We start from the raw sequence: 22,648 nt of genomic DNA on the forward strand, positions 1-22,648 counted from the left end.
ACACAATAGTTATGCAAAAGCTGCTGCTGACATCTCTCTTTAGACTAAGTGGAATTAAGCTTTTTAATAGATTGGGTTGTGTATTGATTTATTTTTTGTTCTTCTTGCTTTTTTTTTTTTTTGGCTAAGTTCTTCATTCCACTGACAACATGAAGATGGATCTGCTCTCCTTGGTTGCATTGTTCTTTTCAACAAGTGGTTCTTCAGTGCAGTTAGTGAGCCATTCAAGAGAATCATGCAGAACAAGAACAGTGCAGTTTTAGGAGTGTCCATCACACGTGTGACATTTGGGGCTTTTTTAAAAACTGTGAAAACCTTCAATATTCCTTCAAAGTGGAATCAAGGGTGTAAGTCTCACGATACACTTCCTGACTAAATTCCTTCCAGGTTTGACTTTTATTTCAGTGTTGTTTCTTTAGTAATTAAAATGAGGAGTGAAAGCCTTGCCTGAGCTGTGTCATCCTGTATTTGTGTTGTGTAGTTTTTGAACATAGTCTCTCTGGCTCATTACACAAAAACATCAAATCACTTTTTCTGCATTGCCATCAACAATGTGATGCAATCTGACAATTTAGAGATTTACTGTCTAATGATGGGGAGATTTGCTTGTCATAGGTGAGTTTCTTTGCGTTAATCCTGCAGTCCAGTGATAGGCAGGTGAGGATGAACCTGCTGCTGTGGACTTCACATAGCGACACGATGGTTTCATTACAATGAGCTGCTCCAGTGGTATGTTGTAATTACAAAGAAAAAGAAAGAAACCATTAGTATTGGTGAGCCCCCTGCAGGCTTGGGACCTCAGTGCATGCCTTCACCTTGTACCCTGATCCTCATTTCGTGGCTAACCTGCTCACATGATGCAAGAGTGTGTGGCATTGCACTGCTTGCTCCTATAGAAGCGTCTACCTGCAAGTGGAAAGCCCATTAGGTCATTGGAAACACTGAGAAGACAGAGGCTTTATGTTACTGCTGCACTTCTTCCACATGGCATCCCCAAGTGTTGCTCTTGAGAAAGATTCCTCTCAAGTCACCAAAGCTGCAGCCATGCCAATATCTGTCCTCTATTCTTAGATCACAGTGGTGAGTGGTCCTCATTGTCATTGATTAATGTGGACATTATGTGTATCATGTTTTATCCCTCATAGAAATATAGTTTCTAAAACAGCAACTTGAAATCTCATTTGGAAATTGTTATGTTAGTTTTTATACCACATCAATAGATCATGTGTTGTTTTGTTGATTATCATCAGATGATTTCAAGGTGCAGCATTTTGCAACATGAATCTTTAATACAGTCAAACTCCATCCACAAGCTGTTTAAGCAGCAGCAGACAATGTGATTGCTGGAGCTAATACAAAATTACAAACGTGCAATGATGACTTGGTGGATGTGAACAGTGTTTTAGTGTGTGAGCAGAGAACTGTAACTTTCTACAGCCTGCTCAAGCTGATTTCTTGATCATCCTGCTTCTTCCACAGCATGCATCCTGAAGGAATGTCACAGTTTTATGTTGAAAGCAGACTTTAGGTTGACTGCATCCACAAGTAAAAAAAAAAAATCAAGGTTCTCTGTCAATATTTAAAAATTGTATGACCAAGTGGGGTGTTATTAAATGTATTTAGCTCTATATATTGAATGATATGTTTTTTTTTTTTTTTTATTGAGGGTTAAATAAACCTTAGAAGATCACCCAGAGCTGTCGCAGTCAACTTACTCATGAATATTGGTTTCACAGGGGCAGTTTTATGGCAAAAAGGGGGACTTTCACTGGACACTCCCCTAAAACCTTGGACGTGGATTTCCGCGCCTCTGATTGGCTGCGAAGCCCCGACCGACAACACCTGCTTAACTCCTTCATCCAAATTGACACCCGGGGCTCTGGGAAATATAGGCAGCATCTCTCCCAGCCCATGCATTCAGTCCCACAGCTGCCTTATAAGACGGCAGCCCGCAGCTGCGCCGATCACTGATCCAAGGTGAACCTCCGCACGCGCTCACGCCGCCGCCGGGGAATCTTTGCAGGAGGAATAGAAGGCGCACCGTCGGAGACGCAATGCTGGTCAAACTGGCCGTGGCGCTGCTGGTTTTGTCAGTGCTGGAGCAAGTAGTGGGATCGGATAATATTGATATTCATGACAGTCCCCCGGAGAAGCCGGCGAGCCAGAAAGGACGCCTGTCCCTGCAGAACACTGGTAAGAAGCGCAGCTGATGGGGGGGGAGAAGGGGGAGGGGGGGGGGGGGGGGGGGGGGGGGGGGGAATGTTGGTGCGGCTGCTCACAAATCTACGTGGGGTTTGTCGGGACACGTGTTTCTGTGGCTGCAAATGAAACCATGCAAAGGGGGGGCTCATTCGCTGCGATTTGTGAAATCCACTGTTTTTTTTTATCTTTTTAATGCGCCTCCCCGGCGTTTTTATTTTTTTTCAACAGGAGAGGCGCTTTTCGATTAACTCCGAAAGACGATATTCTGTAAATACTCTCAGACAGAAATTCAATATGTTAGTAAACTATTAATAGAAAAGGCACAAGGTAATAGGTAATGTATACGGCTGCACATCTAGGTGTGTGTGCGCGCCGGAGAGCGCGTGTGTCCCTGATATATGCGACTGTTTGAGCGGTTATCCGAGGGGGGAAAGGCTGAATTTTGCATGTGGAGTGCAGCTGTCTGCTGAAATGACCGGAGGGCTGAATGTTGGGGTGCTGCGTTCAGGTTAGTGGAGCAGCAAGTGTGCTGGACTGGCCACTTCTGAGGGAAAGTTAGGAGTTAAATTCTAAGGATAATCCTAAATACGGGTTTAAAGAAAACGTAATGCGTCTTGCCTGAATAACACAAAGCACTAACACTTCTCAGATTGGCGCTTTTCCCCCTGAAACGTGGAGTTTAAACCGTCCTCCATGTGAACATGTGTCAGCATGTCGAAAAAAATATTGATCTTTCTTCCGGATTGAAAAATAAATAAATAAATAAATATAAAAATGGGGACAAACCCCGATGCAGAGACCCTGGTAACGCCACTGTGTAATTCAATGCACGCTGCGGCCGAGCTCGTACGATCCAAGCACATTCCCGCGATGCCAAAACAAGCACTGCTGACAGCGGCTCACTTTTCCTGCGCACTAAAGTTCAACTCAGAGCCTACAAACCCCCGTAAGCAGCTCTTCCCCGTCCTCCCCCCCCCCCCCCCATACTACTGCCCCCCCTCAAACAGAGGCTCTTTGTTGACACGCGTGATTTCTAATAAGTGCGGTCAAGACTGATGCGCCTTCTTTACGCAAATGGTGCGCAATTCAGACCGAAACAATAGAGAAATAAAGTAAAAAAAAAAAAAAAAAGTTCTCACGCCCATCAATTATCAGCTCCGACACAAGTCGTGCGTCTAATTGTGTTTTACTTCGGTCAACAGTTGGGGTGTTCATTGCCAGGCTGAGAGTGTACAGTATATGGACTGTCGGCTCCCTGCCCAATCTGCAATTTGGCTTATTAAGTTGGAATTAAAAGACTCCCTAAGATGTCATATAAGGTAAGCAGCAGGTTTTGTGACAGGGTCTCCATCGGCGGTCACATGCGCTCATAAAAAAAAGCATTTAAAGCGGTATTTTTTCCCCCCTCCAGTCAGTGGCTTTTTGCTGCCACTACTGAAATCAGGACTGCAACAAGAAGTAAAGTCCGCTTCTACCGACTGGCCAGCAGGAGCTGATATTATGTGTTCACACATAGGCAGAAATCAGAGGGGGTTAAAGGGAGGGGGGGTTAGACCCCTCCTTTTTTGGAAAAATGGATAATTGCCCCCAACCATATATTACTTGAGGAGCCAGCCCTAAAATTACTCTTGAGACTTTTAATGTTCGTCATACTTTTCAACATCGATTTGGAATCTCCCCCCTTTGTGACACAGAGTCAGGTTTTCCTCCTGTATTGCTGCTGTTTTACACCCCATAAATCTGATGCGGCTCTCCTAATGTCACATTTTCAGTCACAGTCGGTCCACTTGTTGCTGCCCGTCCAGTTTCCCAGTCCGTGGCTGAAAATGCCTGCATCTGTCTTTCCTCCACAAGTAGTTATTGGCCGTATATCTGCAATGCACCATCCCATCTCAAAACGAGGCAGTGCAGATGGATTGTGGTGCAGAATGACACAGTAATATCTGTCACCAGGTGTTCCTCTGCAGGAACCCCTCGGCTTTGGGAAATTAGACTTCTCCCCACCCTCCTGCCTCCTCTTTCTCTCCTGGACTCTAGGTCATGAACGCACGAAACGGTCGCCTGCGTCTCTGGAAATAGTTATACAAGACATCGGCTTTGCGATGAGTGCAACAGTCGGAGCTGATAAGTGGAGTTGAGCCTTCCGGCCGGACGGTCTCCGCTGCCAAGCCGTCTGTAGCAGACCGTGTGCCGTCTCTGCTGTGAACAGATGATAAGGTCCCTCCCCTAACCTGTTCTCTATTTCCAGCTGAGATCCAGCACTGCCTGGTGAGTGCAGGGGATGTCGGCTGTGGTGTGTTTGAGTGCTTTGAGAATAACTCCTGCGAGATACGAGGGCTACAGGAAATCTGCATGACGTTCCTGCACAACGCTGGCAAATTTGACTCTCAGGTACTAAATTAGTCTGTTTGCATAAACGCAGCAACAGAGAGCACATTTCTTATGATTTTCACTTGTTTAACACTGCATTTTTTGTAACATGACAATTTATTTTTTTTTTTTTTCTGATTCTACACACTTATCTAATGATTTCTTTCCCTTTCTTGGGAAGTTAACTCGCCTATCAGTGGACTGATGGTTGTACAGCAAGGGTCACGAGCCAGCTGGCCAGAAGCCCAGTTAGCTCTGCTTTCATACATAGCGGAGGTTGAAGCCCTGCCAAACCAGGCTGGACTGGGGTGTTAATATGTCTATAGGGTCACATACTAGGAACTTCCATCTTTGCCAGACTAATGCAGTAGATTTCACCATAAGAAGTGTGCTATGTGAAACAAAATCTCTCCATTCTCTGTGAGGGGAGTAAAATTATCCAATCATATATCACATCTAGACAATCGATCCACAGCTAAAACAGGTGCATGGTATTTCCATAACACCCAAGCTGTCACATGTAGGTAATGACTATCTTCTTGTTCCTTAACTCATGTGTTCATGGGAGAATTTAAAGGGAATCTGCCCTCTGTGTGTGCGCAGGGAAAGTCCTTCATCAAGGATGCGTTGAAATGTATGGCACATGGTCTACGGCACAAGTTCAGCTGCATCAGCAGAAAGTGTGTGTCCATTAAGGAGATGGTGTTCCAGCTGCAGAGAGAGTGCTACATGAAACACAACCTGTGCTCCGCCGCCAAGGAAAACGTGGCCGTCATGGTGGAGATGATCCATTTCCAAGACCTGTTCCCAAAGGGGTGAGTCGCTGTGGCCGGACCACTTTTTTTTTTTTGGAATATATGTTTTCTCTGTCCTCTCCTTGCTTTTCCATTTATTTTACCAGAATTGTTCCATTTATTCTTGTGGTTTGAGTAAATGCCTCTTTTGGTTCAGCCCGTATGTGGAGCTGGTGAATATCCTCCTGAGCTGTGGAGAGGAAGTGAAGGAGGCGCTGACGCGGAGCGTCCGGCTGCAGTGCGAGCAGAACTGGGGGGCTCTGTGCGACAGCCTGAGCCTCTGCTCCTCCCTCGCTCCTTCCCCCGCGAGCGCTGCCGCCGCCGTCGCCGTCGAACACCACCGCCACCCCCCGCCGCCCTCCCACCCCGAGCCGGAGCACCCCCGTCTCCCCCGGCAAGGCGAGAAAGACAAAGCTGCCAAGGCCGGCTTCAACGCTCACCCGCGCAATCGCAGCCAGGGGCCCCGGCGCCACAGCCCGGAGGCAGCGGCGGCGGCGGCGGCGGCGGCAGCAGCGGCGGCGGTGGCCGAGCAGGAAGACACCAAGGCCAGCGACATCCGGAGGTGAAAGCTCAGGAGGCCGCCACTGACCTTTGACCCCTTATATCATTTAAAAGCCACACTTGCAGACTTATGCACACCTCCACACAATAGCACTCACATGCATACACTTGTCCACATCGTACACAAACTCCCCGACAGAACTGAGGAGAAGAAAACAAGCCCCGACCTTTTCCTGTCCTTATTCCGCCCTCTCCAGTCATTCCAGCAGTCCCACATGGTAAACTTGCAGGGTAATTGTGGTGTAGCTTGTACTGTTATGCCAGACTGTAGGCCACAATTTTTTTTTTTTTGAAAATTGAATAACAATTGTTATTAGCATGGGTATTTCAACTGTTAGGACTATTTTGACTCTAATATGGCATTTTTTTTTTCAAATCATACTTACTGTAAGATTTGATTATATTTGTATTATTTATTTTATTCTTTATGCAATGTTGAAATATCAAAATGTACATAGAAATATACTTATCTATATTTATATAAACATGTATAAATATAGTTACAATATGCAATACTGATATACTATAGAAGACATAGTATATGGTGTGCTGTCTGTTGTTCTCTGGACAGTATTGCACCCATCACCCATCGGCCTGTAGATATGTAACATACACCGTTTGCTGTTTCAGAGTGGGATTATGTATTATAACTATAGATACTTGATGATTAAATACAAATTGTACAGGATTTAAGTCCAGTTCTGGCACATATGAATTTTAGTGCATGATGGTCATAAAGCCAACAAACTTGTGCATTCTTAAAGTGAAAGTCCACTCTGTAGAGGGTGCAGATGTAATACTATGAATATGAACAGTTATTTCACACGTGTGTGTTAACGGATGAATCTTTTGCAAAGCTAGAAAGAAGAGAGCCAAGACTGATGTTTGATGTGATCACACACTGCTGTCCAGGCGGTGATAAGCTAACATAGCTGATGCAGTTTTACCGACATTTCATAAGTATTAGATATATTCTGACGTGTCGTATTTTAATGTAAGAGTATCACATCGCTCACTCTCATCCATTGTTAATAGAGCTTTAGGAACTGTGTCACAGAGACGTTGCAGATTAATGTTGCGTGTTTCGCTTCAGGAGAAGTTGCTCTTGTTAACACACATTCTCTTTGAGTTGGTTTTCCATTAAAACTGTCAGCTACCAGTGAAGAGCAGCAAAGACAGGATGATCTGTTTCAGATGTAACAGAAATCACACACAAACACACACACACACACAAAAAAAAAATTCAAGGTGCCTAAACTCGTTTCTGTCCACGGTGACCGCTTCTCTGTGATTTAAGTGAATGGGTGACACTGTGTCGTGAGATTTGATGTTGACGTATTTTGCGATGGTGTTGAGCCACAAGTCTTAGATTTTTTTTTTGCACTTTGGAATGATTGTCCGTTTTTGTTGGACTGCTGCAGCTTGAGAAATAAGACCACATTACCAGAGAATCAGAAGCTATTTCATTAGAGCAGCCTGGTTTTCCTTACGGACGACAGCACCGAGTCCTGCTTCCCCACGTGTTCCTTCGGACCAGATCGAGCCCTTTCATTAAGTTGAGCCGTGCTGCCCTTCTCTGGTGTCCCAGTGGGCAGGAGAGAGGCTCGACAGAAACCCTCCAGATCTCTGGCTCCTCAAAATTAGACCTTATTCCTCCCTGGGCCCTTACCTAGGTCAGACATGAAGGGTTGTTATTCTACCCGTTTGAGCCGCAGGCAACACAGCGAGGACCCAGGAACTGGGTTAAGTCCACACACGGGGGCTTTGGCGCTGTTATTCTAAATGTTATATTTACCGAGGCCACCAGAGAATTCCTCTGGGCCACGGCCAAGAGCCAGCAACGCAGGGAGGCCGAGAGGAGCGGAGCGAGCACGGGACAGCCGCACTCCATGCCCCCCCCTCCCCACCCCACCCCCACCCCCCCACCCCCCCCCCCCAAACCTTTCCTAAATGTGACGATTCACTCTTTACCTTTCCCGGCACTCTTCTTCTCTTCCTTCTTTAGGTCACAGACTGGCTCTTGACCATTTCAGGTCAGTCACATGCCTCAGCTGTGGATGTGTAGCTGTGAGCACGTCACACCACATGCACATTCGAGCTCGGTGCAAAAAGCTAAATACAAACCTGCTGAGATTTTGTGGCTCAGTTAATGGTTTTCACGTTTTCTCCCGCTATACTTACAGTAAGTTTAAGTTTCTTCCCCCCAGTCATTTAGAGACTATTTTAAGTGAGGCTTTCAGGCTTTTTTTTTTTCTATTTTTATTCTGTTGTGGAGGTTGGGAGTCCTGTGACATCCCGACACAAGATATAAGCTAATCCTATTGAGAATGTACTGTATGTGTGTAAAGTGACAATCTGTTTAAGCTCTCTGTCATTAGGTTTGATATCGCTTTTTGTAATAATGTAATGGCTTGAATGGCTTTTCTGTATGTGTTAAGAGGAAAACAAAACTAACCATGTTTCCTTTTATTATTAGTGCTCCATCACCATGTTACATGTTCCCTCTGTTAAGCACAAAGACTCTGCTTTCACTGTTTCAAGATACGGGACATTGTTTAGAAGATTGTAAGTCACTTGTAAGACATTGGGCTTTAAGACCCTATCAGTATCTTTGGACTCCTGAAGTCAGATGTATCTTGCTATCATTAAAGTATTTTTGTCTGTATTTTGTACATTTTGTGTCTTTCAATGTAGTTTTTTTTTTGCTACACCACTGACATGAAACCCCAAGGGGAGAATCTCCGAGCTAAAGCATTGACTGTGTTCCAAGCGGGTTAGTGGAGAAGACGTCTCAGGTATACACACAGGTTAAAAGACACCGTATTCTCGTTTGACTTACGCCTCGTCTCTGACAGTGAAATACAGGCTGTGTTTAAAGTTTCAAGGACTGGAAATATCCTCCCTATTGAAAGGTCCAAACATTTACGTCAGCAGCTCTGGATTGTGTGCAATGCAGGGGGTGGGTTTAGGGTGTCAGTTTTTATGAGCTGTCCCAACAGTATACATTGCCTCACCAAACATTTAGACAGTCCTCTAATTTGGAAGGTACACTTTCATCTGTTGTTTGGGGACTCCGAGTCTCGCTTGACGTCAGGTTCAGAGGAGTGAGGGGTATTCGCACACCTTATGTGGGGGAGTTGCTGTTGCAGCCATGTAGTAACATATCATGCAGCTTCTATAATGTCAGCACGCCTGCAGTTTGTGGCTCTTCGTGCCATTGAGCCTTTCTGCATTTGCAGTGAGGATGAATGACCACTAGATGGCGACATGTCTTTGCTTATTCACGTCAGAGCGGATGGCGAGAGCAGGTGCAAGTGATTTTGAATAGAGGTGAGTTTCTGGATTGTTTTGGAGTAGAAAGGTGAGAGAACTCCATTTTAAATGCCGCTACATGATGTTATTAGAAAAGTCTTTATTCAACCAGGTAAGTCTCAGTGGGACTAAATGTAAAATTTTCAAGGACGGCCTGGACAACACTTCACAGTGATTTTTAAAGCAACTCAGAATATTTAAACCTTATGATATAAAATTCTAACTGAAAACAGATTTGGCATTTCAACTCAAGATTGGATGCTACTGTCACACCTATTAGGATCAAACATGTTTTATTGTGGATTAAAACCAAAGAAAATCCATTCAAGCATATGGGAAAACATGCAAACTACAAACAAAGGCCTCCAAGCCCAAAGACCTTCTTGATATGAGACGACAGAGCAAAGCGAGACACCATCTGTGTAGCCCTGCTTGACCACAATGAACCTTTCCAAAACACTTTATGAAAGGTCAACGTGCTTCTTCTTAATGTTTTCCTATCAGGAAGGTGTTCTCCTTTGTTTAACTCAATACAGCTGAAGCTGCACAGAACGAGCGACAAAATCAGATTTGATTTTTTGTTGCTTATCTTACTAATTTATTTTGAAATTGAAATTAGATTAATTACTTTGAATCCATTTATTGTGTGTGCATATGTTGATGTTTCATTTTAATGTTTTGCTTAATATGTAGATAAGCTATTCAAATAAGTATAAGCCCCCTTTTATACAAAATATAATACGTCATGGCTACAAGACTCAATTAACACTGACATGCTTATGCAAGAAAAGTCCTACGCTGCTTCCTCTGCATTCTGAATGCCAAAAGCCCATACACAACAAAAACTCACAGTTATGACCATGGCTGTATTACAGCATGATTTCTTCATGGTCAAAGTTATTTTTGGCATGTATGACAGACTCATTTCCAGTGTGCAGACATAATTTGAGCTGATAGGCAAGGCCACCGTGTGGTCTAATACGATCTCTGCATCTCTGCAAATACTGCTGTGTCACACTCTGCTTTTTCACACACAGCACTGCGAGAACGAGATGGATGACCTCCTGTAGACGAACACTGGGATACTGGGTGGACCAGAAATGTCCCAGCTTTCACGGTTGGTGTAGCAACCGAGCTCTATCAATATGGAGGCGACGGGTATCCCATGATCCATGAGGAGACTCGGCAGCAGAGAGGCAAGGCAAGCGTGCCTGTGAGCAGAGAAACCTGAGATAGTTGGCCCCGGGGCACTTTGTGCTTCTCCGCAGTGTTCCAGTGTGAACTAATGAATTAATGACTGGCTGCCTAAGCTTCATGGATGAATCATTTAAGAACCATTTGGGGTGAATGCATGCACCCCCTTTGGTCTCCGGATGGGAGTCAAAACTACAGCCGTCCTACATTCGCCATGAAAAGGGTGAAGTATTTTTGAACGTGCAGCACATTCAATAATCGTGTCTACGTACTTAGCAACATAAAATGAGAGCAGCCTCTCCTGCGCAGCATTCTTTCGCTGGGGAATACAATGCGTTTGTCTCAGAGAGGAAAAAAATGCTGACACAACTCATGTTGCTTGAGTTCCCGTCAGCCTCAAACTGCTTGTATGACAGCAGCACATTCAAACACTCTCTGGATACTGGCAAAGGCTATTAAACCAGTAACACCTGGACCAGCTGTTACTTTTAACAAGAATCCAGAAGCTACAGATGCATCGTTGTGTTGTTAAACCACCCCAACAGGCCCTGCAGCACATGGGAGTGGCATGGGGCGACGTGTGCTGCTTCTGCAGAATTGACTGGAAGGGTGGGTCTATACCTTGGGGGACTGGAACACTGCGTTAACAAGACAAACCTACCAAGTAAACAGTAAACAGTGCTCTTAAGACGGGTGGGTTAACCAAAGTTTATCTTAGTTTGTTTCTTGAGTAAATTCTAAAACCAGTAAGTACATTTTGATTCAGTTTCTCTGTTGTCTGTGAAGATAATCATCTCCAGCCTACAGTGGAGCCACACCACGGTCTGCCTGAATTTACCTCAGAAGGTTTTCCTTCTTAAGACTTTAACAGACAAAATGGCTGCTAAACAGCAAATTTGCTCGAGCAGGTAATTTCACTCCAACTTTGGCTTACTGGCCATAAGTGGAATTCTATCAAAAAGGATATTCTCTCCTCTCATGAATGCCCACTGACTTTATAATGTAAGAATAACCTATAGAATAATCAGGAAGAAGACAGATGAGCGAGACAGCGCCATGTGTGAAGATGTCAGTTCTCTACTCCGTGATGACATGACAGGATTTTTATGATCAGAGCACGGCTCCGATCTGAACAAAATGAAATTAATCAAACCTTTCAATCTCGATGACGTCCTGAAAATAGCAGCAGCTTATTTTAATGAGATTGCTGTTGCTTCGCCCTGCATCCAGGTTTTTATAGTCCAACAAAAGCCAGAACCTGCATCTGTAAAGCGGATCGCTTGTGATATTGTTGAACTATGGGAAAATTTAACATTTTGGAATTTGACCCAGATTAAATGTTAAGACCTCTCTCTCTCTCCCTCCCTCTCTCTCTCTCTCTCTCTCTCTCTCTCTCTCTCTCTCTCTCTCACTCCCTCTCTCTGTTTGCCTCATTTGTTCTCTGTCAGTTTTCAGTTTCCTATTCATTTGATGTATTTCAAAGGTTTACCAAAAAATAACTGTAGATATAAAGACATGAATGTTCTGATATGGATGAACCTTCATCATACATTTACACCAAACGGAATACATTGTCATTGTGGTCACAGGCCTTTCATTTTTTCAATCACAGACCATTTTCACAATGACTATAAGTACTTAGATAGGTGGGAAACTCAAATAAACGTTCCTAGCCTGTATAAATTTCAAATATTCACCTCTACTATTAACATTAGAGAGATGCATGATAATTGGTGAGGACTACTCAAACAGAAGGGCCCATATCTAGAAAGCAAAGGATACACCATTGATAGAGTCACTAATGTTTGTTCTTCTATGAGATGCAGATCCAATCAAGAGTCAGCAGCTAATTGGTCAGAGCTTAGCTGGGGCTGGCTGATGTCACAGCAAAATTCTACTGCTGGCCCTTAAAGTAAAATCCCACAGGGGAGCTACAGCAGCACAAAACACTGTGACTGGTATTGGTGTTTACAGTAGAGTACAATAAAGAAAAGACAGTCCACATGCAGATGTTTTTAGTGTTGGGGATGATAAAATAGGACAATCATACAGTGGAAAGAGTCAGCACAAAGGTAAGTTATTACTTTTTTTTTTTTTACTTTTCATGATGAAATCTTACTTTTTCAATTGTGAAAAAATTCACTCTGCTTCTAATGTATCTTCATAAAGATGGACAAAAAAAGTCTGGTTGGTCATACCATCATGCTGAACGACGAAGAAGAGTTTAGTATTTGATTTGGAACTTGATTTTATTATTTATTTATTTTTTTTTATGTGAAATATTGGTGATTGATATGTTGGCATAGCAGTAGGGGGAAGTCTTATGCATTTGAATTTGAGAATTTATGTGACATGTAAATATGTAACTTTTGGTTTGTGAAGCTGGAAACATTTGCTGAGCCAAATTAATCCATCTGAATTTCAGTATTGATGGGTGGAACCATTGAACTCGACTTTTTTTTTAAAGTTTTAAATTCCATTCACTAAAAGTGTTCTTTGAGAAATATGTTTGTTTTTTGTCTTGTTCGGTCAGATTTTTGCTTGGATAGTTAATGTTTTCCCTGCAGCAACTCCTCCCATTGATTTCAAGACATCCTTATTTGGGAGGAGAACGTCTTGAGCGTATCTGCCATTCATTGAGAAGCAGAGCTGTGGGCGGATCCTTCCTACCAGTATCCAATCAGTTGTCCGATTTTAGCTAAAGTAGGCGGGGTGTCAGAGGGAAATCCTAACCTCTATTGGCTGGCGGCTGCGGGGAGGGCGGGGCTTCTAGACGGAAGTGTGTCCCGACTGGCCCAGCTGTCATGTAGAAGAGAGGAGACCATTTACACCGGCTTGCTTAGGAAATGCAGAAAAAGGAATAACGCTAAAATATGGCAACGTCTAAACGATAAGGTCATGACGCCGAACTGAAGGTAGCTATGCTCCGACATATCATCTAGAGAAACCCGTTCGAGTGGGCGTTTGCGCAGTTTGTCGAGATGGTGTCGCGTTATTTCGAGATGTGAAAAAAAAATGATGACAAGGATCGGTAGGCTGTGTGACATTGAACGTACAGGACACGAAACAGACGAGGTCGCTTAGAGAGCCCTCGCACGGTGTCCAATTTGTCATGTCCGGGGGACTAATCTGCCGTTTGACCGTCCACTGAGTGCATCGGTGGGATTTGTGGCGAACCTTGTCGCCGTTCGCGTCGGTTTATCGCCTCCTTTAGCCGCTATTATCCTAGCCGAGCGGCTGAAGGGAACTACCCCAGATCCAGAACAGACAGGAGACGTCATCAACATTTTCCTCTATTTAAATGGTCGCGTACCAGGAGGTCATTGCCTGAAAGGGAAGATTAATCGGGTAGGTGCACGCGCCGCGGTCCGGCACGGCGGCCGGGCCGTCACTGTTTGTGCCGCAACGCACTTTATTTTAAAAATAGGCTGTTTGTGGATCTGCGTGATTAATAAGGGCACATGGGAAGGCGGCGGAGCAGCTGTTAGCTCGCTGCTAGCTGCGTAACGACCTTTTTGGAGACGTCAGCTCCAGCAGCTCCGGGCTGCTAGCCGCCTGCTCCGGTAAGGCTGGGTGTTTTCCTCGGTCTGCCTGCCCGGCTGGAGTGTTATATTTCATCCAGGCCTCCCATAGCCGGGCCGAGTCAATGATTTAATCTCATTGATTGCATCACAAGACCGGGCAGGGTGCAGCCCAGGCTCAGCCGCTGCGTTTTACCAGTCTTGTGTTTTTATTTATTTATTATCAGCTTGAGGTGTAACAGTCTCGTGCTTTTTCTTCCCCCCCTCTTCCTCTTCTTACCTCCCCCGACCCTCGTTTTAGAACAAACAAGACGGTGAAAGCCAAGAGTGAATTGAAGATTTACTGCTTGTCCTAAATGGGGGACTACGGGTTTGGAGTTCTGGTGAAGAACGGCAGTGGTAACAAATCTGCTTTCCCTGTAAGGATCCCTCCTCACCTTCAACCCCAGCACCCTCACCACCCCTCCAACCCCCCCAGCCCCCCTTCCTTCGTAAATAACACCTGCTCCACCAATGGGGGCAGTGCTTGGCTGTTCCCTGCCGTAGCCCAGCACAGTAACATGCAAGATGAGATTCTGGAGTCAGACAAGTCCAAGGCCTTGGACATCCAGGACATGCAGGAGAAGGCTCAGGTCCAGGCCCAGCCCCAGACCCTGTCTCCGGGCCAGCAGGAGACCGGAGGAGGCCTAGGAGATCTTGAGGGAGCGCTGCCCGAAGATGGCTCACTGGAGAAGGGTTCCTTGGAGAGCAGCGGCGGGAAAGAGAAGTTAAGAATGGAGTCCCCCGTGCTCAGCGGTTTTGACTACCAGGACAGCCTGGGAATGGGTACGAGCTGCGCACAATCCACCTCCTCCTCATCCTCGCTGACGAGCTTCAACAACTGGTCCCCCGCCGTTCCATCCACCCAGTCCCCGGTGGTCGGGGAAGATGTTAGCGGCTTCTTCGGTCCCGCCGGCTCCAACGCCAACGGCCCTCCCCTGTTGTTCCAGAACTTCTCCCACCACGCCGGCCCTGGCTTTGGAGCGGGAGGCAGTTTCTCCCCGCAGATCGGCCCGGTCTCCCAGCACCACCCTCCGACACCTCACCCCCAGCACTACCACCCGCACGGCCAGGGGGTTCCTCAGCAGCATCGGCGTTCCCCGGCTAGCCCCCATCCACCCCAGCCCTCCTTCCCGCCTCACCCCCATCGCACCGGACCCTTTACCCAGCTGCCCCACCTTGCTCCCACCCAGAGCAAACCCCCCTCCCCATGGGGAAGCTACCAGAGCCCCTCCACTCCCACATCCACGTCCTGGAGCCCGGGTGGGTATGGTGGATGGGGAGGCACACAGGGTGTTCGCGAGTACCGGAGGGGTGTAGGTGGGGGGATGACGGGCCTCAACTCCATTTCCCCTCTCAAGAAGTCCTTCGCTAACAACCAGGTACATTATCGTGTAATGCATCGCCTCAAGCAGCGTTGAATTATTGGAGATCTTCACATTCATTGATTCAAATATTTTGCTCACTAGGTTTCCTCGCAGAAGTTTCCCCGAAATAACTCTGGCATCAATCACAAAGGCTGGGTGGAGGACAGTATGAGCCGCAATGACAGCGTTTATCCTTTTCAGGTGGGCTATTTAACACGTAGAACTGCGAATCTAGTTAACGAATATATCAAAATTCTTACGTTGTGGTCTAGTAGGTTTCCTTTTTTTGAGTGTCTTTTTCAATATATTTCCTGCAGGCAGATCATGTTAATCCTGTTAAGCGTTCTTAGCTGTATCAAATGCAACAAATGAGCTATTGAGCGAAAAAGGGATACGTGACAGCTAAGCCAACCGAACGGCTGAATTGAAACTTATTGTTCGTGTTTCCGTCGCAGGCCTTATCTAGAACATTTAGTTAAAGGAGAGCTGTCTTATCAACTGGTCTGATCACATGGTTTTCCTCTTGTCCTGATTTTAGAAGTCTTGTGCTCCTCTGCAGCCTCTCATGCTCTCAAGCCTTTTATATACACAGTGATGCATCTTCGACTGATGTGCCTCGTGCGTCATGTGTCGTAGCTTTCTCACACTTTTTCTCCTTGTGTCTATTGTTTCTTTAAATTGTGTTGTGTCGGAATACAGTTTGCACTGATTTGAATGTCGTCATATTGAAGAGTGATGTCTTTTTTTTTTTTTTTTTGGATTCTGGTATTTGTAGTTGAAAGATGTACTTCACAGAAATGCCAGTGTTTTCTTTCCCCAGCATGTCCTAAGCTTCTTTCTGTGTTTACAGCTTAGAGTTTCTGCAGACATGACGTCTGCTGCTTTTTATTATTAGTTTATTAGCATAATAGCAAAACTGTGTCAGAGATCCCTTTGCTGTTGCTGCTGGAAATGGTGATGTGGGAAGTGAGGAGGCTAATTGTTGTCTTCCCCTCTTTCAGCAGGAGCGAACACGGTCCTTTGATGGTTTCAGCATGCACTCTCTGGAGAACTCCCTGATTGACATTATGAGGGCTGAGCAGGATTCCTTAAAAGGTTGGTTCCCACACTAATGATCGCGAGGTAGGGATGGTTTGCCTCACTGCTGCCGTTGTAGGTAAATTCTTTGCAAATGGAAACAAGCAGAAATTAAGAATTATTTCACAGTGATGGAGATTCTGTGGCTCCAGGACTCGAGTTTAAAGACGTCCGTTTTGAGATTTTTTCCTTTTTGACTTGCGGTGACTTTGTGGGGCTGAGAATAATTTAGATATAAGAATGTTGAGTCTTGATGATGATACCAAAAAGACTGGGTCTGTCCATCCATCCGTCTTCATTCCCACTTTATCCAGGGGGATCGGGGCCTCTCCTGGCTGACAGGCCTGCAGTCCATCACAGAGCAAACACACACACACACACATCCACACACACACACACACACACACACACACACACTCGGCAGCAGCGTTGTGCTCCACCACATCAGTTACTCATACATGATTTCAGTTTTGTATGATGCTCTAAAACCTGTCTGACATTCTTTGGAGCAGATGAACAGTATGACTCCTCGTGTATTTTAAACTCTTGCTGTAATGTGGTTTTATGAATGTTATGTAGGAGTGGACTGAGCTTTTTGTGTACTGTTTTTGTTTTCCTCTCCAACATATCTAAATGACCTTTTTTACTCATGTTGCAGTCAGATCATGAATGTGACATGTTTGAATAAACAACGGTTAAGACTAACGGTACATTTCTGTATTTTTCCATGATAATTTTTGCATGAGAGACTATTTGACATCGACTGTAATGCTCCCATAAAACACCTCAGTTTGAATTAGCCACAGAGCCATTTTACAGCGCGTTCAGCTGTGGAGGCTCATTTGAACAACTTGACGCGTCCGCCGTCTCTTGACAGTCGTCCTGTCATGAGGATGTTTTCATGACCTTTATTTAAAAGTCACTAATCTGTAAATAGGTTATAACCAGTCGGTTTATATCGACTTGTGTCGAAGCCGTTTGGTAGCTTTTCAGATATGAGAGAAGATAATCCTCTCTCCGGCCTCTCTTGCTCTTGTCTTTTAGGACGCTACAGTTTCTCTCACCAGGGTGGAGACGGGCCTCTACCTATGAATGGTATGTAAATGATCTGCACGCAAGTATGCCGCACTGTAGCTGAGGTCAGGGCTGGGAGTTATTGCCTTCCCTCATACAGATAAAAAGTCTTTTCTTAAAATGGAGATTCAGGTCGGGTGTCCTCTTTTCGAAATGTTTATAGGAAGCTTTTCTGTTGGGCTCATGACAGAAGAAAACAAATGTTTATACAGCACAAAGCCTCACTGAGTCATAAAGCAAATAGTAAAGATCATGAAATGACTTTGCAGTCGTGTCATCGCCGGCTGTACAGCTGCCATGCAGGTCACCTGTGCTAAATGGCTGAAAAGGCAGCTTCATCACAAAGGAAACTAATAATGTTGTTCAGCAGGTTTTTTTTTGTTGTTTTAAAGAGCTGACAGCAAAATAAGATGACAAAAAAAATCCTGTCAGACGATGTATTTTTACACCACGTTTATTCTAGTTTTTGAAGTCTTGAGCCTTTTGTCCCGTGACCTTTCAGAGTCGATGTTATTTAAAAACATTTGCAGCCATTTCAGCTGGTAAAACAGGAAATTAATGAAAAGCCCAGGCAGTGTTTTCCATGTCTTGGTCTTGTGTCTTTTTTTTCAAGAAGCTGTTTTTGTGTTGTTTCACATGCAGCAAGAAGTTATGGCAGAAGACGAGGTAAACCCTGACCCTGATGTCTTGATTTCTCTGTGACTTAGAAAGCATCAATATCTTCCGATGTGATTGTGTCGTCGTGCCTGTTTGTCAGCTTGATCTCATCAGCATCACTGATTATTCTGCCTTGAATGTTGCGAGGGCTTGAGAACACTGTTTCCACGAGGATCAGCAGTACTTACAGGTTGCCTGTCCAGATCTAGTAGTCATAATTCCCTTCATCATTCACAGCTACCTTTGCAATCCTCAACACGGAGTTTAATTTGTTTACTTTGAATCAATCTTTCCACTGTCTTTCAAAATCATAAAGATCGTTTTCAACTTCAAATCAGCAGGAGGAGTTAATGTTTTGTAATCGTAATTATCTTCCTTTCCAGGCCACTCCTCTCTTTTCCCCATGGAGGATGAGCGATCTTTCGGAGAAGACGAGTCCGGTGACCAGGGGCTGGCCGGGCTCGGGTCGGCCCACTGCTTCCCACACCTCAACGGCGAGCGTGTGGAGCGCTACTCCCGCAAAGTGTTTGTTGGAGGGCTGCCTCCGGACATAGACGAAGGTAGAAAACTTCACCAACTTACAACACATATCCAGAATTATTTTTGATTTTTTCTTTTGTGCATAATTTTGTTCTTCAAATTCTGTGTTGCTAGTTTGCTGTGTTAAACCAGTACTGACATCTTCACTGATTCTCGTTTCAGATGAAATCACTGCCAGTTTCCGTCGCTTTGGTCATCTGTTTGTGGACTGGCCCCATAAGGCAGAGAGCAAGTCCTATTTTCCTCCAAAAGGTGAGCCGAACCAGCTCAACAATATAACCGCGCCGACGTGTCGAGGTTATCTTTTTCAGTTTTTCCTGCAGTTGAGTTTCCTCATTGTTGTGACTGTCCAACATTTCCAGGATATGCATTCCTGCTGTTTCAAGATGAGAGCTCTGTTCAGGCTCTGATTGACGCCTGCATTCAGGAGGATGGCAAGCTTTACCTGTGTGTGTCCAGCCCCACCATTAAAGACAAACCTGTGAGTGACCCGCTGGAGCCGAAACATGGAAACCAGCTGAAATATGGCGCATCTGCTCTCCATGCAAACGGTCCTGAGTGTAAACCTCAACCTGAGTGGAAAAGCCACAGACATACTTGGGTCTTCTGATAGCAGCAGTTCCAATAAGCCTTTAATTTATCATAAAAAGTGATTATGTTCTTAAATGATCAGCTGTTAGATATTAGTTTTAAATAAACATTAACGAGTTGGAAGTGGCCACACACGGTCACTCTCTCCATTCGGCACCTTCAGTCCAGATTATCGCTACAATTGCTGCTTTGATTCTTTCTCTGTAACCCTGAATCATCCTTGTAGACGTGCACGCAAGGCAAGGAGAAAGAACACAGTGTTTTTCACATTTTGGGAGTAAATATGAAAAGTCCTCCAAAAAAAGAAATGCTCAAGTTAATATTTTCAATTTCAAACTGAATGTGAAAAGCATCTTGATCAATTCATTTCATTGTGACGGCGTACAGAGCTAAAATGGTGTCCACATGTTATTTTTACACACGTCATTGTATTTCTTGCTCACTTCGCTCTGGAGTGTGACTCAGACGTTTTGTTGTTGTTGTTTTTCACAGGTGCAGATTCGTCCCTGGAACCTGAACGACAGTGACTTTGTGATGGACGGCTCCCAGCCGTTGGACCCGAGGAAGACCATCTTTGTGGGAGGCGTCCCTCGCCCCCTGCGCGCAGGTACGTGTGAGGTGACTTCACCGCGTCCGTGCGACCCTTCCTAAACGCCACCATAACGTCGGCTGCCTCGTGTTCCAGTCGAACTCGCCATGATTATGGATCGCCTGTATGGAGGAGTGTGTTACGCCGGGATCGACACGGACCCCGAACTGAAGTATCCCAAGGGGGCGGGGCGAGTGGCCTTCTCCAATCAGCAAAGCTACATTGCAGCCATCAGTGCCCGGTTTGTTCAGCTGCAGCACGGGGAGATTGATAAACGGGTGAGTTGATCCGCCGCCAGCGGCTCTTGTGTTTTGATCCTAAAAATAAAGAGTGGGTTCTCATAAAATATTCATTTAAGCCTGTCCAACATGCCGCTGCGCGCACATTCAGATGTTTCCACGGCCTCCATTTTGTCACTTTCCCCCCCGCCTTCCTCCGTCATCCATTTAATCTCTCCTCTCAGGTGGAAGTGAAGCCATATGTCCTGGACGACCAGCTGTGTGACGAGTGCCAGGGCACTCGCTGCGGCGGGAAGTTCGCTCCTTTCTTCTGCGCGAACGTGACCTGTCTGCAGTACTACTGCGAGTACTGCTGGGCCGCCATCCACTCCCGGGCGGGCCGCGAGTTCCACAAGCCGCTGGTGAAGGAGGGGGGGGATCGGCCGCGACACATCTCCTTCCGCTGGAACTGAGGCGAGAGAGGGCGAGGGGGCCGGAGGTGGCGCCAGGATTTCGGGGGAGGGACTGAGAGAAAGGGGGTAGTAAGGGAAGGGGTGTGGGCTACGATATGAAATATAAATGCACTTTTCTTTTAAGTTTGAAAAAAAAAACAAACAAAAGATTAATTTATTTTTTTTAAATTGGACCTTCTAAAAGAAGCAAATGCTAAAAAGAGTGAAATCCCATTTATGTTTTGACTTTAAGTGTGCATGAGCATATGGACGCATTAGATTTGGATTTAGATGTTTTTTTTTTCTTTTCTGTTTTCTTTTTTTTTTTTGACTTGACTGTATTTTCTTTCCATGTTAGCCGGCGAAGCTGCTTACATTTGTTGTGGAGAGTAACCTAAAGTTTAAGTGAGGTTCATCATAACTAAATCAATATACTAACTATGGATGTTGAGTTTAAAAAGGGTGCATTTTCTTACTTTTTTGCTTGCAGGATTAGAGAACAACTGTACCATTTACCAAAGGTTGAGTGCAAATGGTTGGGTTAAACAGAGGAGGGACTCAGTTTCAGATGGATGGATGAGTGAATTTTTTTTCCAAGCAGCTCAGTGTATAGCATCTTGGCCACGTCACACACACAAAAAAAAACAAAATCTCCCCTCGGTTTGGCACACGCGTTTTAGATTGTCGGCACGTGTTTCTAGGTCTCGGTTTAGAAGTCACCGCTTTGTAACCAGAAAGGGCAAAACCAAAGATTGGCCTAAACGCATCATCAAAAAAAAAACCAGACGATAATCTGAGGGTCTTCAGGATAATGTTGTGTTTTTTCTTGTCACGCGACGGAGGAAAGGCTGGATTTTTGGGTTTGTAGGTTTCAGCTGTTTAAGACACAGCCCTCAGGGCTCAGGTATTGGCAGTAGTATTTACTCACTTTATATTGTCAGGGATATTAGCACTGGAAGCTAACATGCTAATGTAGTACAAACTAATGGGAATGCACAGTCCAGTCTCCCTGAGCTGTCCTCATGGTGTACCACTGCACGCTCTACCATGACTGGAGCTTCTATCACAAGTGTTGTGGTTGGATATGGTAGTAGCTAGAATTTGCTGTCACAGAGATAAAGATATTATTTTATACATGGCCTGCTGATTTTTGTACAGTGTTTTATAGCTGATTATTTTGTCATGAACATATATACATTTATTATGCACTACTTTTCTAAATATTTTTTTCAATAGTCATTTTAGGCACATTTTTCACAGATGGGAGAACTCCTTTTGCAATACCTCATTTTTTTCACTTGGTGAAAAATAATTTTGTACCTTTGTTACTAAGAGATCTGCATTTATGGTAAACTTAATTTAAAAAAAAAAAAGAATGATGTTAATATAATTTTCAATTAGCTTTTATATATTTAAGTGCTGGTAAATTTGAAAATTGTCTGGTGCATTGGTGTGACTCTGTAGATTAAAAAAAAAATGGGGAAAAAAGGCTATCATTAGCCAGTCATATATGGATTCTCCCCCTCTCCTGATAAACATAATTACAGGATCCTAAGGCATGGCAAGATCTTTCTAAACTGATTTTGATAGTCTTGAAAATATAATCTGATATTTTGCTCCTAGGTGTAGTGGATAAAGATCACCATTTAGGGTAAATGTTTGGGCTTTGGTCAATGTGAACTCTTCCCTTCTCTCACCGGAGTGGATATCAGCCGTCTGAATATTTAGATCCTCTTTCTGGGACTGCCTGTAAGTTCTACTTATTCTTGGCATGCGTAAGCGATAACATGGCTAGTGTTAATGCAGGACCTAATGTAATGCACTAGATCTCCTTTTCTTTCCCTTTCCAACTCTATTTTTCTTTTGTATCTCTTTGAGATCGCCTCTCTTGTAGCCTCTCTTTACATGATGGAGTCTGCCTTCCTTACACAGACATGATGTTTATGCAATCTACACAGTGACAACACTTTGGATGCGTTTTTTGTAATGTAGAGGACACTCAGTAGGACATACGTGAGGAGACTTGATCACTTGACCCCCCTTTGTGATGTGGCATGCTTTGGGACATAACCTGAATGTGATTTAATGTT

The 22,648-nt window shown here is 44.7% G+C and overlaps 2 protein-coding genes across 5 annotated transcripts; both read left to right on the forward strand.

The window, feature by feature from the left end:
• The first annotated feature begins 1,896 nt into the window (after window positions 1-1,896).
• On the forward strand, window positions 1,897-7,022 carry stc2a (stanniocalcin 2a). Its single transcript, XM_030100908.1, has 4 exons — window positions 1,897-2,193; window positions 4,451-4,593; window positions 5,176-5,387; window positions 5,524-7,022. The coding sequence occupies exons 1-4, from the start codon at window positions 2,055-2,057 to the stop codon at window positions 5,930-5,932; spliced, it is 903 nt and encodes a 300-aa protein (XP_029956768.1). The 5' UTR covers window positions 1,897-2,054; the 3' UTR covers window positions 5,933-7,022.
• A 6,191-nt stretch (window positions 7,023-13,213) lies between these two features.
• Window positions 13,214-21,208, forward strand: LOC115395226 (cytoplasmic polyadenylation element-binding protein 4-like). Of its 4 annotated transcripts, none has more exons than XM_030100663.1 (12): window positions 13,214-13,348; window positions 14,256-15,375; window positions 15,463-15,561; window positions 16,362-16,455; window positions 17,482-17,532; window positions 18,154-18,177; window positions 18,552-18,728; window positions 18,871-18,960; window positions 19,071-19,189; window positions 19,792-19,906; window positions 19,985-20,166; window positions 20,352-21,208. In XM_030100663.1, exons 2-12 carry the CDS (start codon window positions 14,311-14,313, stop codon window positions 20,577-20,579), a joined length of 2,244 nt encoding a protein of 747 aa, XP_029956523.1. In that variant the 5' UTR covers window positions 13,214-13,348; window positions 14,256-14,310; the 3' UTR covers window positions 20,580-21,208. The 4 variants fall into 4 exon arrangements, with proteins under 4 accessions (XP_029956523.1, XP_029956531.1, XP_029956539.1 ...); XM_030100671.1 differs by having other exon boundaries at window positions 16,365-16,455; XM_030100679.1 differs by lacking the exon at window positions 18,154-18,177.
• The last annotated feature ends 1,440 nt before the right edge of the window (window positions 21,209-22,648 follow it).

Source organism: Salarias fasciatus, chromosome 2 (assembly GCF_902148845.1).
Source record: "Salarias fasciatus chromosome 2, fSalaFa1.1, whole genome shotgun sequence".
Lineage (NCBI taxonomy): Eukaryota > Metazoa > Chordata > Actinopteri > Blenniiformes > Blenniidae > Salarias > Salarias fasciatus.

Coding starts and splice junctions, on each gene's coding strand:
- stc2a (XM_030100908.1), top strand. CDS start 2,055: ATGCTGGTCAAACTGGCCGTGGCGCTGCTGGTTTTGTCAGTGCTGGAG. Junction 2,194..4,450: donor CCTGTCCCTGCAGAACACTG/GTAAGAAGCGCA, acceptor CTCTATTTCCAG/CTGAGATCCAGCACTGCCTG. Junction 5,388..5,523: donor CAAGACCTGTTCCCAAAGGG/GTGAGTCGCTGT, acceptor CTTTTGGTTCAG/CCCGTATGTGGAGCTGGTGA.
- LOC115395226 (XM_030100663.1), top strand. CDS start 14,311: ATGGGGGACTACGGGTTTGGAGTTCTGGTGAAGAACGGCAGTGGTAAC. Junction 15,376..15,462: donor AGTCCTTCGCTAACAACCAG/GTACATTATCGT, acceptor TTTGCTCACTAG/GTTTCCTCGCAGAAGTTTCC. Junction 18,729..18,870: donor GCCTCCGGACATAGACGAAG/GTAGAAAACTTC, acceptor TTCTCGTTTCAG/ATGAAATCACTGCCAGTTTC.